At 41.5% G+C, this 15,919-nt stretch overlaps 1 protein-coding gene across 5 annotated transcripts; it reads left to right on the top strand.

Annotated features, from left to right (window-relative positions):
• The first annotated feature begins 2,408 nt into the window (after nucleotides 1–2,408).
• LOC101003204 (histone H2B type 2-F-like) lies at nucleotides 2,409–15,514 on the top strand. 5 transcript variants are annotated; one of them, XR_002515933.2, is made up of 3 exons: nucleotides 2,411–2,852; nucleotides 11,127–11,712; nucleotides 12,928–14,045. XR_002515933.2 is itself a non-coding variant. In XM_017946690.3 (2 exons), exons 1-2 carry the CDS (start codon nucleotides 2,476–2,478, stop codon nucleotides 15,095–15,097), a joined length of 486 nt encoding a protein of 161 aa, XP_017802179.1. In that variant the 5' UTR covers nucleotides 2,409–2,475; the 3' UTR covers nucleotides 15,098–15,514. The 5 variants fall into 5 exon arrangements, 2 of the variants coding, with proteins under 2 accessions (XP_017802179.1, XP_009178360.1); XR_002515934.2 differs by having other exon boundaries at nucleotides 12,986–14,044; XM_017946690.3 differs by lacking the exons at nucleotides 11,127–11,712; nucleotides 12,928–14,045 and adding an exon at nucleotides 14,989–15,514 and having other exon boundaries at nucleotides 2,409–2,852.
• The last annotated feature ends 405 nt before the right edge of the window (nucleotides 15,515–15,919 follow it).

The following is a 15,919-nucleotide window of genomic DNA, read 5'->3' as shown; positions in this document are numbered from 1 at the left end:
CATAATGACACTATCAAAGTAAGTTTTAAGCTTTTCGGGCCTGCTTTTCTCAGGTTTGAGTTTTTATAGCTTGTAATGATTTTTAAGTAAAATAAGCATATGATTAAAAGTTTTATATTAACCACTACAACTTTTAACTATCAGTCACTTCTATATAACCATTATGATATTTACTGTTCTGAACAATACATACTTCAAAGCACATGAAATTGAAAAAGCAAAGCATCTTTACTCTCTTCATAGAGAACAGAAAAAAATATTAAACTTTTAAGCATTATAAAACACTTTACTGAATAAAATGTTTGCAAGTCAGCAATTGATGAATAATTTGCTTTGAAACTTTAACTTTTAATCTGGCTAATAAGCACTTATTTACAAACTATTCTACATTGTAAAGGAGAAATGAATATTTCTGGTGTTGTCCTTCTTCGATTTAGAAGTTTATCATCTGCAAGACCTAACTGGTCATTGACGTGAGGATGAGGAAGAGGGAACCACATCGCAGGCAGAAAAGACTAAAGGAAGGCAGAGACTCTAATATCAGGTCAATATAGGTCAGCACACTACCCAGATGAAGTGGCTTTGGCTGGGTTGGGAGGTCAAATAAATAAGTTCAATCTTTTCATTCCTTCAGTTACATATTTTTTTTGCTAAGCTTTGGTCATCCATGGTACATAATGCATCTAACTTGCTGAGCAAAATGCCAGACGTGAAATAAATGTTAGTTATGGTAGAAGAGCTACAGTAACAGGTAACCTGAAACATAGGCTGATAGCTCATAGAAGGCCATAGTTGAAATCTGAGAAAAAAAAATCTGTTAAAATGGGATGCAAAACGCTTTACACATTGCTTTCACAAAAGTTACACCAATTTAACGGAAACGTTTCAAAAACAACCCGTGATCGATAAAATTACAGAAAAGAATCGGGAAAGGGGGAAATAATAAGGGAAGAAAGATTAGCAGAACAATCTTCCACCCCGGTAAATAGGATTGAATTTTAACCAATGAGATAACAATTTTGAAAATTTCCTTTTCATGCCCAATCAAGACGAAGCTATGTCTATAAATAAGACTGCCTGGCCTCTCTCGTAACAATGATACAGCATGGCCCGTACTAAGCAGACTGCCCGTAAGTCGACCGGCGGCAAGGCCCCGAGGAAGCAGCTGGCCACCAAAGCTGCCCGCAAGAGCGCGCCGGCCACAGGCGGGGTGAAGAAGCCGCACCGCTACCGGCCCGGCACCGTGGCCCTGCGGGAGATCCGGCGCTACCAGAAGTCCACGGAGCTGCTGATCCGCAAGCTGCCCTTCCAGCGGCTGGTACGCGAGATCGCGCAGGACTTTAAGACGGACCTGCGCTTCCAGAGTTCTGCCGTGATGGCGCTGCAGGAGGCCAGCGAGGCCTACCTGGTGGGGCTGTTCGAAGACACGAACCTGTGCGCCATCCATGCCAAGCGCGTGACCATCATGCCCAAGGACATCCAGTTGGCCCGCCGCATCCGCGGGGAGCGGGCCTAAGGCATATTTTTAAGTGGTCGATCTAAAGGCTCTTTTCAGAGCCACTGCCGTTTTCATCAAGAGCAGCTGTACTGGCTCTCCATCTGGCGTGCGTCTGCCTTGCGCACCGGTCAGGGGCCAGGGGCACTCGTAGTGGTGGGTGACGTTACAGAACCCAAAGCCCAGCCGCGAGTTGGCTGGCGGTAGAAAAAGCCACAGAGGCATGGTCCTTGTGGTTCCGGCCGAGCCTGCCTTTTCACGCTGGTTTAAGGCCAGAGCTCTGGCTCCCAATTCTGTGGGTCAAGTTTTGCATGGCGGCAAGAGACAATGTGGGGAGTTTCGAGATGTGGAAGATTATAAGTGTAAGGGTGGGGCGAGTCCCTTAAAAATTATAAACCCGTTTCCTGGTTTATTTAAGAAGTGTATAAGTTTAAAGCTCAGCATCTTCCTCATTGCATACTACAGGCGGTGCCCAAGCCAGAATAGTAATTTAAGCGGGCAGGAGTAAATACCTGGCGATTTTTTAAAATATATGGGCTGAGGTATTATTTCAAGGAAGAGAACAAAATTTCCACAAAGTATAGAATAAAAATGCAAAAACAAGGGAAGAGTTAACTTGTCTAGCTGGCGTTAAGATTTCTTCCGTATGCAAGTCTGTGATGGAAAGTGAAAACCAAGAAAAAACCCCTAGCCGTTGAAAGTATCGCTTCACCTAGCTTAAAACTGGCTAGTGTGAAATGGACCATTCTGATTGGATAACAAGACTTTTGTTCCAGTGACCACTAAGGAAGCACGACCAGAATCTATTATTTACATAGACTCCACCCCCTATGACGACACCATTGTAAGTTAACCAATAAAAACGCAGCACTTTGTGAGTCCTCATTTGCATACAAGCTCTATAAGTAGCGCGTAACCAGCCCGTTTTGTGGTAGTCGGGAATTACTTCTTTCAGTCTCTGTTGCATTTTTCGCGCAAAAATGCCGGATCCAGCAAAATCTGCTCCTGCTCCCAAGAAGGGCTCCAAAAAGGCTGTTACGAAAGTGCAGAAGAAGGACGGCAAGAAGCGCAAGCGCAGCCGCAAGGAGAGCTACTCCGTTTACGTGTACAAGGTGCTGAAGCAGGTCCACCCCGACACCGGCATCTCGTCCAAGGCCATGGGCATCATGAACTCCTTCGTCAACGACATCTTCGAGCGCATCGCAGGAGAGGCGTCCCGCCTGGCGCACTACAACAAGCGCTCCACCATCACGTCCCGCGAGATCCAGACGGCCGTGCGCCTGCTGCTGCCCGGCGAGCTGGCCAAGCACGCCGTGTCCGAGGGCACCAAGGCGGTCACCAAGTACACCAGCTCGAAGTAAGGGTGTGCAAGGGACGCAATAGATCAACCACCTTACCCCAAAGGCTCTTTTCAGAGCCACTTCAGTAATCGAGATAGCAGCTGTAAACACTTGTCAGAGCGTTGGATAGCTTTTGGTCAGGTGGGGATTGTGACCATGGTCACGGATGCATTTGGGTTTAGGACTAAGGAGTTTCTTGTAATCCTGTAATGAGTTGGCCCTTCGTCATCCTCGCCCAGTCTTACACTGAGTTGCTAGTTACCTGTACTAAGAGATTAGAAAGGTTTGACTATCGTTCTGGGATGTTTTGGAGGGAGGGAGGGAAGGGAGGCACGGGGTGGTTTCCCACCCCTTCAACCTTTAACCTGTATCTCCAAAGTCGTTTTCCTTTTCGTTTCTGAAAGTAATGAACGAGATGAGATTTCCTATACAGATGACAAACCCTCAGTCCAACCTCTATTTCTTAGTGTTTTAATCTGTTTTCCTTAAACATATACCTAGAGGCGTCTGTCACAAACTTTGTCGAATATAGCCATGTGCTTTCGTCCCTTAGCCTTTTTGCAAGTCCTGACTTAGCCATCCTCCCCTAACTTCCATTCCAGTGACTTCAATCAGGGAGATATATTGCCACCGCCCCCACCCCCTGTGGAGTATTTGGCAATATCTATAGATGTTTTGGGTTGTCAGGTGGGGTGCTACAAGTATCCAATGGGCAGAGGCTGGGAGTGCTAAGCATGAGGCACAGGAGAGGCCGGGGGGACAAAGCTACCTATCCTATAATGTCGATCTTTGGCGATTGAGAGACCCCAGCGCCCAAAGACATCCCTAATCTTCAGGATTTAATCCTCATATCAATCAAACTTTTCCTTAACCCTACCAGTCCATGTTTTTGTTCTTGGTGAAAGCTGAGCACTTCATAGGCTGTTTACAGGTCCTTCTCCACAGGAAAATACCTCCTCCAGGGCAAGGACCGTGTCTTGGTTCTGTAACAAACTTTCCCAATTATAAGAATCACCTTTGCGCTTGTTAAACCCGCTTCCAGGTGCTTATCCTGAGGTTTCCTGATTCAGCTAGACTGGAGGTGGGACCTGAGGAGGTGGTTGGTTTTTAGTGTTCTCAGGAGTGTGGATGTTTTAATAGGTGTTGGGTACTCAGGTTAATCGACCTGTGGGTGTGTCACAGTCTTTGTGTCACAGATGTTCTGAGAAAGGAAACAATTTGAGGATGAGTGGAGGGGAATTTGTGGTGTAGAGAAGGCCACAGTTAATATGTGGGATGAATTTCTGAAGACCTCTCGGTTCAAAACTTGTATAACTCAAGACTCATCCTGACAAAAGCCAGTGGATGCTTCTTTTGCCACATAAAATGTGCCCTTGGTGCAACTGGAAAATCTTAGTTTATAATTAACTTGACAGCCTTTGAAATTAAGCCATTCTTGATAAATCTTGGGGGAATTAACAACTTTGTGCTTAAAATGAATTTTACTAATAATTTTTATGATGATGGAGTTCAAATTTACACCCAATTAAAAGTTATATAAAATGTGGTATACATGATTTTTTTTCCACTAGAAAATTAAGATTCCCAGTTTAGTCATCTTTTTCTGATCACCAGACAAGAGGTCAGGCAAAGATAACTGAGAATCCAAAATTTCCACTGAAAGAAAAGGAATAATATATAGCGCATTTTCTGGTAGGAAAGGTTACTCAATAAGTGAGATGGCCGAAGTGGTCTATTTTCTATACAGTTGGGCCATAAGAGAGTCTATCCAATCTCCTCCTAGCTCCTGAAGTCAGGAGTTCATTTTTTCCTATGGATTAGGACCATGTCTTTCAGGGCCTTTTGAAGTTGTTAAAGCATTGTCAACTGGCTCAACTACACAAATACCATCATTTATTACCCATTGACCAAAAGATTAACTTCCAAATCCTCATCCTGAAACTAAAGGCCACCTATTATCTAACCAAAACTTACCTTCTTCACTTGTTCTCCCAAGTCCTCCAGCTTAGCCTAAATGTTCTACCGTCATGTAAAACATCCTAACTTTCTCTTCTGTGCTTTTATTACATTGTTCTGAGTTTTAGTACTCAGTCCTCTAGACTACCTGAACCTTATTATCAGTCTGTCAGTTCTTTAAACTCTTGTTCAAATCTCACTCTGAGAAACCTTTTCATCTCATTGTAGTTCACAGGGAAGTCTTTTCTTAAGGCCTCACTCCTTGCACAATGAACAATTGTGTAGCTTTGTAAACTGTAGCCTTATTCCTCAATTTCTTTTTCTTGTTTTTACATTTTCTTGTTTGTCTTCTGTTAGAGACATATGCTTCTTTGTAGTCCACAAAGGCTATCCCAATGCCTACTATAAAATAGCTTCTCAGTGAAAGTTTGTTGACTGATTGCTCAGTCAACAGAACACTAGAAAATTGATCTGAGAGTGGTGGGTTCAAATACTCCAGTAAATATTTTTCTCTACCTTTTTTCTAACTTTTTTTCTTCTTTAGCATGGATACTTTTTTTTTTTTTTTTTTTTTAAGATGGAGTCTTACTCTGTCGCCCCAGCTGGAGTGCAGCGCAGTGGATGATCTCAGCTCACTGCAAGCTCTGCCTCCTGGGTTCCCGCCATTCTCCCGCCTCAGCCTCCCGAGTATCTGGGACTACAGGTGCCCACCACCATGCCCGGCTAATTTTGTTTTTGTATTTTTAGTAGAGATGGGGTTTCACTATGTTAGCCAGGATGGTCTTGATCTCCTGACCACGGTCGTGGTCTGCCCACCTCATCCTCCCAAAGTGCTGGGATTACAGGCATGAGCCACTGCACCCGGCCAGCATGGATACTCTTGATTATTGCCCTTCATAATTATTGGCCCAGTTGACACAACTGTTACAGATTCAAAAATCCTCAGAATGGTAGAGTACTACACTTGGCATCTTCCCTTGAGCCAATGTATCTACGTAGCCAAAATGATGAGATTCGAGTGGAGCTTTCTCACCATGGTTTGAGGTGCTGGAGAAATGGTCTGCTTTTCTAGTGCCTTGAAAAAGGATGAGAAGAGAGGCGCATTCCAGAAGACAAAAAAGGTATGTAGTATCAGGATAAGGGGCTTTAAATATCAGATCCAGAGAACACTGCACATGTAGAAATGGGCTTGACCTGGGTCAGGGCATTGAGATTGGTTACATAATCTTTTCAAGGATTAGTGAATGAGTTGGAGTATGTGTAGAAACCTACAAAGATGACAGTTTAATCTTTTGTCATAATTTGTAGACAAATAATGTATTTTAAAACTAGGTGCAGTTCCTAAAGCTGTTCTAAAAGTCAATGCAACTGAATTTGGAATTTAAGCATAGGACAACATATGGGAAATAAGTACATGACCTCTGTGGGATAAAGTTAGAGTTATCAAAGAATGTCAGTGTTCAACAAGGAAGGAACAAGCTTGTTTTGGAGAATTACTAGATATTATGGAAGTTTTTTGTTTTTTTTTTCTACATTTGGTTAACTCTAGCTGAACTGTAACAGATCATATGACTTGGCAAAAATAGAAAACTTGATAAAAATCTTCTAGGTCCCACAATGTCAACATGAACAAACTTTTGAAAAGTAAAAGTAGGCTGTGTTTTCTCAGTATGTATTATCAAATATACGTTGAACATATAATTTTTGCCCCTCAGCCAGGTTGTAATATTTTCTTTTACTTTACCTCTTTAATAATTTTTTATTTGAATCCATTTTATTTTGAAAAAATAATGAGCTAGAGGATACAAAGATGTAAATGAATCTAAAAGAGAGAATTAAACTGGCATAAAGATAAATACAATTAAAGCAAGATGTGTTATTCCCAAAAGAGGAGTACGAAGGAAATGTTATGTGAATTGAGAGTGAAAGGTTGCCTCTGGTTGGAGAGTTCAGGAAAATTTTGTGAGAACTTACATGGTACCAGTTATTGTGCTAAGTGATGGAGACACAAAGGTATCCATTCCTCAAGTCCATAAGATTCAACTGGAATTTTCTTTGTGACGAGTATATCACGTATCCTCTGGAATTTTTTTTTTTTTTTTAGGATTTAGTTTTACCCAATTTTTACTGTAACCTCTTTCAACTTTTTAGTTGTCTGATTTGGGTAGATGGAATTCTCAATCATTCCATTTTTATTCTGTGATTAGAGGTTATTAATTCCTTACCTCTCATCCAGGTTGTAACATTTCCATTTACTTTAATATATCTCTTAAGAAAACTTTTATTTTACTTCAATCGAGATTTTATTTTTTAATATTATATTGAACAGCTTTGGCTATCCCACCTTCCTACCTGCAGAGTGCAAAACAATTTATGCCCATCATACTCAGCTTACAGCATCACAAAACCCTTGGAGCATTGTTCACCATGGTCGTAGCTTGATTTTCTTGAGGCTGTCTTTTCTTGGGGTGTGATTATTATTTCTTTTCTCTCTCCCTCCCTCTTCCTTCTTTTTTTTGAGATGGAGTCTCACTCTGTCACCCAGGCTGGAGTACAGTGGCATAATCTTAGCTCACTGCATCCTTTGTCTCTCGGGTTCAAGTGATTCTCCTGCCTCAACCCCCCGAGTAGCTGGGATTACACATGGCAGCCATCATGCCCAGCTAATTTTTATATTTTTGTAGAAGTGGGGTTTCACATTTTGGCCAGGCTGGTCTCGAACTCCCAATCTCAGGTGATCTGCCTGCCTCTGCCTCCCAAAGTGCTGGGATTATAGGTGTGAACCACCATGCCCGCCCCTTTTTTTTTTTCTTCCAGACAGGGTCTTGCTCTGTCACCCAGTCTGGAGTGCAGTGGCATGATTACAGTTCATTGCAGCCTTGACCTCCCAGGCTCAGGTGATCATTCCACCTCAGCTTCCTGAGTAGCTGGGACTACAGGTGCATGCCACCATGCCTGGCTAATTTTTAGAGTTTTTTGGTAGAGATGGGGTCTCATTATGTTGCCCAGGTTGGTCTTGAACTCCTGGGCTCAAGTGATCCACCTGCCTTGGCTTCCCGAAGTGCTGGGATTATAGACTGGTGTGACTATTAGAGTGGTGAGTGAATAAGCTTTTTCTTATTTTCCATATGCAATTTATCAGAAAATCCTCTTGACTCAAAATATGTCCAGCATCTAACCACATCTCACCACCTTCACCACTGTTTCCCTGCTCCAAGCTTCCACATGTTGAATATTTGCAGTGGCTTTTTAAATGGCCTCCTTGATTCTGCTCTCTCCCTCCTGTATTTCCCACAAAGCAGCTAGAGTACACTTTTTGAAACATAAATCAGATCATATCATTCCCTTACTCCTCCCCAACAGAAAACCCTCCGATGGCTTCAGTATCAAGGCCCACATTCACTTCTCTGACCTTCTCTCTTACTACTCCCTAGTTTGCTCCATTTCATCATAATTTTCTCCTTGTACTTCCTTGACTACATCAAGGCCCTTCTATCTCAGGATGTTTGCACTTGCTATTTCCTCTTCTCAAAAGGCTCTTCCCTAGATATTTGCATGACTGGCTTCCTAATTTATTGTAAGCTTCTGCTCAGAAGTTACCTTACCAACTATCATTGAGGTCTTCCCTGAACATCTTAGGTAAGATAACAAGCCCCCTCCTCTTCTTTCCTCACTTGTTGGTATTCCTTATCTCATAACTTTTTTTTTTTTTTCTGAGATGGAGTCTTACTCTGTTGCCCAGGCTGGAGTGCAGTGGTGCAATCTCAGCTCACTGCAACCTCCGCTCCCGAGTAGCTGGGACTACAGGTGTTTGCCACCAGACCCGGATAATTTTTTGTATTTTTAGTAGAGATGGGGTTTCACTGTGTTAGTCAGGATGGTCTCGATCTCCTGACCTTGTGATCCACCCCCCCTTGACCTCCCAAAGTGCTGGGATTATAGGTGTTAGCCACTGTGCCCGGCCTCTCATAACTTTCTTAATTTTTCTCCATATGCCATCTGAATACTAATTATTTACTTGTTTATTTCTGAATGAGACTGATATCCATAAAAATCTTTCCTTGTATACTTTAACTCCCTGCTTTCTGGGCGCATGGCTTCTCAATTAAAGGCTAATTTACCAGCTTCTCTTGCATCTGGGTTTGTTCAAAGTTTGGGGCCAATGAGATGTGAATGGAAGTTGTATATATTACTTCTAGTTTGTGCCGTAAAAAAGAATATGTATATGTTGCCCTTGCCCTCTTAACCTCTGCACTGGCTGGGGTGCAGATGTGATGGCAGGAATTGGGGCAACTACTTTGGACCCAGAGGCAGAAGCCCTGCGATGAGGATGGCAGAACTGCTTTGTTAGCCCTAGACTGTTACATTAGAGATAAATAAACTTGTATCTTATTCAAGCCACTGTTTTAAAAGACTTATTTGTTATAATAACTTAGACTATATCTGAGTAATACATCATTTGTCTCCCCTCCTACCTCCTCAGAATAAGTCCTATGAAGGTAGGTACTTTGTTTCATACACTGCTCTATCCCTATTATGTAGAACTATATCTGAAATACATTAGGCACTAAATATCTGGGATGAATGATGGATTCGAGAAACAGAAGTAATTGAGTACGTGGGAAATGGGGTTGTATTTATGACAGGTGGAGCTCCAAGAGTTGAATTTAACAAGAAACAATTGAGTTTGAAATCTTTTGCCCTCTAAATTAGGGACAGCACAACACAGAATGAGGATTTGGGTGAAGTTGCAACCACCAAGGTCCACATACCAGTTTAGAAGCCTCAGAGTATAAGTCATTGGGTATTTAAGGACCTTACCTAAACTAACTCAGAGGCAATATGAAGGGTAGTATTGACATTAACTGCCAGAAATCTCCTAAAAGAGTCAAGGGGTTATACATGAGTCACAATTAGAAGGAACCTTGAAGATGGACAATTATAGTCCCTTTACTTTATGGAAGACTGAGACCCAAATAAGAGAGATCCCAGTGGTCCACTAACGTAGCTCTGGTAAGTTGCTGATAATTATTTAAATTATTTCAGGTTCAACATCACTGATTGCTATCACCATTTTCAAGGCTAATATAATCTAATCTGCCTTGGTTCTGCTAAGATCTCCCTGTTTTTTTGTCTTAGTTCTTTTCTGTTTTTTTTTTTTTTTTTTTTTTTTCTAGAGGAAAAAAATCTACCTATCTGGATGCAGAAGAGGTAGTAAAAATAATACATATAACATAGCTTTCACATGATCACATATCATGCTGAAGGCATCTCAGGCAGCTGAGGTTGGAGATCATTTTAGGGTCATAAGTTCAGAGCTGAATCTGCAACATCAACAACAGATATTCTGGCTCTTACCACCTTGCCCATTTCTCCTCTTAGCACTGTTAGAGTAGTTCTTGCTGAGAAGGCACTATCCTGTAGTGGTGATGAACATCAGCTTTGAGTATAGCTTCCCCACGTAAGGACTGTATGACCTTGGAAAAGTTTCTTTACTACTTGTGATAAATAAACTTCCTTACAGCAAATTGATCCTCAAGTTATTCCCCTGTAAAATGGGAAAAATAGTGGAAACTATCTTCTAGGCTTGATATGAAGATTAAATGAGGTAATGTACCCAAAGCACTTAGTACAGTGGCTGAAACATGGTACATATTTGATCAGTGTTGCTCTTATTATTGTTATGGTTAGGAAGGTGCTTGCAAGAGCACTGTTGTACTTCCAAAGCACATTCCATTTTCCAGCAAGTGGTGCTTTAGTAGATTTCTGGTGACTTGAGAGTGACTTCCCTAAGCATCTTGCATTAAGGAAATAAGACCTTCTGTATTCTAGAAACACCATCCAGTAAGGCATTTTCACAATTTACTTGTAGGACCTTTGTTACGTAGAACCTTCAGTGTCTGCTACGTGGCCTATTAGGAAAAGAATAAATTAGGAAACAAAAGACTTTGAGTTACTAGTGTCTGTTACTAGTGCTCTATAAAGGCTGATATAATATTTGGCAAGTACCTTCTTTTTCTATCAGATGATGCTTTTAATACTTCACGTCAATACTTTCAGAAAAAAGTGAAATCATTTCATTAAACACTTCTTTCCTATATCTGATTCTTGAGCGGAAAGCCCTTAATTTTGAGGATTTAACATAAGAACAAGTCAAGGGAATAGAAATTATCTGGAAAACTGTTAGCTAGCATAGAGAAAATAATGTCTTACAGCCAAAAGAAGAATGTGCAAATAATTTGGGAAATGTTTAAACAGAAATTTAAAAATGGGGTTGGTGGAGTTCTGTCGATGATTTCTGAGTTAATCATTTCTGCTTGTTAAATTGTTTCCAGCATTTTCTAGCTGAAGTTACTGTTCTTGCCAACTACTCAGCATCCAACATTTTTGCAAGAAAACAAGGAAGATTTTTTTTCTCTTCAAATTACAATCCAAAGAGTGGCAAACAAGGAAGATGACAGAGTCCGAAGACCTTCAGATTTCTTTTCTTTGGTCAAGAACTCGTTACACAATGGATGACACATTTTAGGTGGTCCTACTAAAAAGAGACACAAGAATCTAGAGAGTATCTCACTGTCAACCAATCCAAGGAACTTTGCTTTAGATGGCCAAAGCCAAAAACAGCAAAGTAGAAGAACTAGAGCTTTAAGCAGTTCCTTAGTATTTTTCCTTGGCTTATCCAAGCCTGGATACTGGTCCACTTTCCCAAAGATGGTAAAGAGGTAATACAGCTTGGGATTGGTTGGATACTGAGAGACAGAGAGAGAGAGATCAATCTAGGTACTGGGCAGCACTCGGCACTCAGAAGAAGCAACACTTGGAGCAAAAACTGAAGGATACAGATTAGTGACGTGAAGTCAGGAGCGAATGATCTCAGTTGCTTTACATGATCAAAGGGCAATAACTGCAAATTACCAGAGGGTAGGTGGAGATCCATACCACTTTTTAATATTAGTGTTTTTAACACCTAGGAATGGAATATATCTAAAGATAAAGGCTTGATTTCCTCACACCCACCTTCTCAATGATGTTTTGATTTTGCGAAAGTCTTGGTTTCTAGTTTGTGGGATTAACATTTTTCAATGCATTGAAGGAAAATTCTTTAGGCCAGGAGGGAGTCTAAAACAGACTTCAGCCACAGCACAGATACAACCCTAGGCAAGGGTCATTCAATGTTCTTAAGAAAATTCTAAATTCTAGGATGTGATGGTTAATATTAGGTATAAATTTGATAGGATTAAAGGATGCCTAGATAGCTAAGTATTGTTTCTGGGTGTGTCTGAGAGGGTGTTGCCAGAGGAGATTAACATTCGAGTCAGTGGACTGGGAGAAGAAACCTCACCCTCAATGTGGGTTGGGACCATCCAGTTGGCTGCCAGGGTGGCTAGAACAAAGCAGGAGAAAGAAGTGGGCTAAGCTGGCTTGCAGAGTCTTCTGGCTTTCATTTCTCTCCTGTGCTGGATGCCTCCATCCATTCCTCCTGCCTTTGGACATGAGACTCCAGGTTCTTTGGACTCTTGGACTTAACACCAGTGGCTGGCCTGAGGCTTTTGGGCTTTCAGCCACAGACTGAAGTCTGCACTGTGGGCTTCCCCACTCTTGAGGCTTTTGGACTCAGACTGAGCCACTACTGGCTTCTTCCTCAGCTTGCAGACGGCCCACTGTGGGATTCTGCCTTGTAATCATGTGAGCCAATTCTCCTTAATAAACTCCCTTTAATATATCTATATCTATATCTAATCTATTATCATCTATAGATATAGGTATATGTCTCCCCTATTAGTTTTATCCCTCTGGAGAACTCTGATTAATACAAAGGGTTAAGTCTTAAACTACTTATAATTTCTCTCTGGAACTATATTTCATCTAGTTTGGAATGTTTAGTTACTTAAGACCCATATTATATATGTAGAATAATGAGCAGGAGAAAGGTATGCTGATTAACTTACATGTATATATCAGCCATAGGATTAGTTCCAGCAAAGGAACATACTTGCTTTTTTTGGTTTCTTCAATCTTCTCCCTGTCGCATTATGAAAATTTGATGATTTTGCTTATTTAAGTGTCTTTGTAGGAGATTTTTCCTGGATCTTTTTAAGTGTTTGACCTCTGATTTTCATAATTTTTTCACATTAGTATCAAGGAATTAGGTAATGGAAATTATTCTTAACTCCCACCTGCCCCCCTGAAACAGCAAGCATCTATAGAGAAGAAGACAGCTTTCGGATTAGCTGGAGAGTTAACCAAGTAAAACTTGAATTCTGATCCTTAGCCTGGAGAAAAAAAGTAAGAAAATTTTTCATTTGTCTAAGAGAAGTTTATTTCATGGTGTTTATGATTGTGGAGATGTGTCTGTGGAGGAAAGTGGCATATTAGATCTTTCTAGACTAGTATGTGCAAATCATTTATAGTGGGGAGGGGGGAATTTGAGTCGCAAAGATAAAAGAGTAGCAAAACAGAACTGTGACTGTTGTTCCTGGCATGAGGAAATTACATATGAATTACAAGCAGGCTTGAGTAATGTAGATTGAGTTGATGGGTAGAAATGTGGCCCCTTACAGCACAGAGATGACAAAGTAAATATATTTGGCCCTCCTGGCAGGTTAGAAGTATAATGTGTTCCCAAAATCATCCAGATATGCCATCGTATAGTGTATTAGTAAAGAGCGCAGGCTCCTGAGACGGACCACGTGGTGTGTAACCTGGCTCTGCTCTTTAGGGTGTTTTTAATCTGTGTTTTCTCATCTTAAAACTGGGAATATAGTAATGCTTACTTCATAATGTTTTTATGAAGGATAATTGCTTAATGTTTCCTACTAATAACCAATTCAATAAATATTAGTTGATGGTCGTAGGGAAGTCCCGTCGAGGGCTCTGCAAGTTTCCTGTCTCTAATGCACAGGTGAAAAATAGCTACGGATTCAAGATTGTGTACTGAAGATATGTTGCTTTCTTCTCATATTCTACCCCAAATTCCTAGAAATGATAAAAAATGGACAAAGATGGCAGATGGGGTAACAGTGAAGAGTGCCAAGGAGGACTTCTGCAGAAGACAGGAGTGGACCAAAAAATGATCCACATGTTTTGGAACCAGGAGACAAAAGTTGGTCTTGGGGCAGCTGACAGGATGACAGTTCAGGTGCTTCAGTAGGAGTATCTGCCCGTCTCCTACCTTGGTGACTGAAGTCTTTTTATTTATTTTCTAGAGACCGGGTTTTGTTCTATTGCCCACGCTGGAGTGCAGTGGCACGATCTCAGCTTACTGCAGCCCCAACCTCCTGGGCTCAAGCTCTCCTCCCACCTCAGCCTCCTGAGTAGTTGGGACCACAGGCATGCACCACCACAACCAGCTAATTTTTGTATTTTTTGTAGAGACGGGGTTTCACCATTTTGCCCAGGCTGGTCTCAAACTCCTGGGCTCAAGGGATCCACCCACCTTGGCCTCCCAAAGTGCTGGGATTACAGGTGTGAATCACCATGCCTGGCTGGTGACTGACATCTTTGACACCAGCAATGAGTGCGGTCATTTGATTCAAGGAGGCAGGAAAATGTACCAAGTAACTGGGTGCTCCCACGCCTTGGAAATTTAAAATTTTGTTATTTATGTAAAAATTCAACAAGGGGTAAATCCAGAACAGGATAGATATAGCCAAGAGAACATAAATAAGCTGAAAGATTGTGCTATTATGAAATATATATTTGGTCTTCAACCCCATTTCCTGACATACAACTCCTAAAATCCTTAGAAACACTAAAGTGATGTCTTTTTGTTTATTAATGAGTCGACTGATGTCTGGCAGCCCCTGGGTAGCTTCAGGATGGGGGTTGGTGACGAGAAAGAACAAGGGAGGATTAGAAAGTTTGGACTTTCAGCCCACCTCCAACTTCCTGGGACGGGAGAGGGGCTGAAGGTTAAGCTGATCACCAATGGCCAATGGTTTAATCAGTGATGCCTACGTAACGGAGCCTCCGTAAAGACCAAAAGGGACAGGGCTTGGAGAGCTTCTGGATAGCTGAACATGTAGAGGTTCCTGAAGGGCGGCGCACCCAGTGGGGGTGCACGGAAGCTCCATGCTCCTTCCCCCATGTGGGTCACACATGTAATCCTGGCACTTTGGGAGGCTGAGCCCTTATGCATCTTTTCATCTGTATTTTTTGTTATAAATCAGTAAACACAAGTGTTTCTCTGAATTTCAGGAGCTGCTCTAGCAAATTAATCCAATACAAAGGAGGAAGCCATGGGAATCCCAACCTGGAAATAGTTGGTCAGAAGTTCTGGAGGCCCAGACTTGCAACTGGCATTTAAAGTGGGGGCAGTCTGGTAGACTCAGCCCTCAACCTGTGGGATCTCCTGACAAATAGTGTAAAAATTGAATTGGAGTTATACTCAGCTGCTGTCCACTGCAGAACTGACTGCTTGCTTGCTGTGTGGAGACCCTTTCCCCACCCACGCCCCCGTCACATTTGGTCAGTCTTCTGTGTTGACTGTTGTGGTGTGAAAGCACAGGAAACACATAGTTTGAGTTTCTCCCCACTCACAATGATCAAGATAAGCCAGAAATTCCTCCACAAAGCCATATAAAAAGATGCATGCAGAAATGAAAGAAAAGTTAAATGATATGAAAAATAGATCCAGATGTTCTAAACTCATCTAGTAGGATGAGGAGTTAGAGAGGAGGGGAGAATTGAGAACATGTAAGAAATAAAATACAGATCTACGAAATAAGATTTGCTGATTGTGCACTGCACAATTTCAGGGGATGCCATTTGAATAATAAGATTTGCCAATGTGTAGTGTACAACCTACTATTGTGTAGTATGCAACCACAGTCATGAGAAAAGGAGGATATTTCACAGGATCTAAATGCGTACATACATCCTTCGACTGCAAGGTCCTATTAAATTCTGAGCATACAGGATGAGAAGGATTCTCACCTAGATTCACAGTGACAAAATTTGAGAACAAAGAGAAATTTCTAAACATATTCAGGGAAAATGCTTATGAAGAAATGGAAGTTAAATTTACATCCAACTTCTCATTTGGGCTCCACTGGATATAAGAAGACACGAAGCATTATTTTTTAAAATCGAGGGAAAACAATTTTGAATTCAATTAAACTATCACTTA

This window comes from Papio anubis, chromosome 1 (assembly GCF_008728515.1).
Source record: "Papio anubis isolate 15944 chromosome 1, Panubis1.0, whole genome shotgun sequence".
Classification (NCBI taxonomy): domain Eukaryota; kingdom Metazoa; phylum Chordata; class Mammalia; order Primates; family Cercopithecidae; genus Papio; species Papio anubis.
The sequence above is the reverse complement of the archived record's forward strand: the minus strand, read 5'-3'. Positions and strand labels throughout refer to the sequence as shown.

Bases quoted from the DNA above. Each gene is read 5' to 3' on its own strand.
- LOC101003204 (XM_017946690.3), top strand. From the start codon at position 2,476: ATGCCGGATCCAGCAAAATCTGCTCCTGCTCCCAAGAAGGGCTCCAAA. The intron at 2,853-14,988 runs GTAAGGGTGTGC...TCTGAATTTCAG, and splicing joins ACCAAGTACACCAGCTCGAA to GAGCTGCTCTAGCAAATTAA.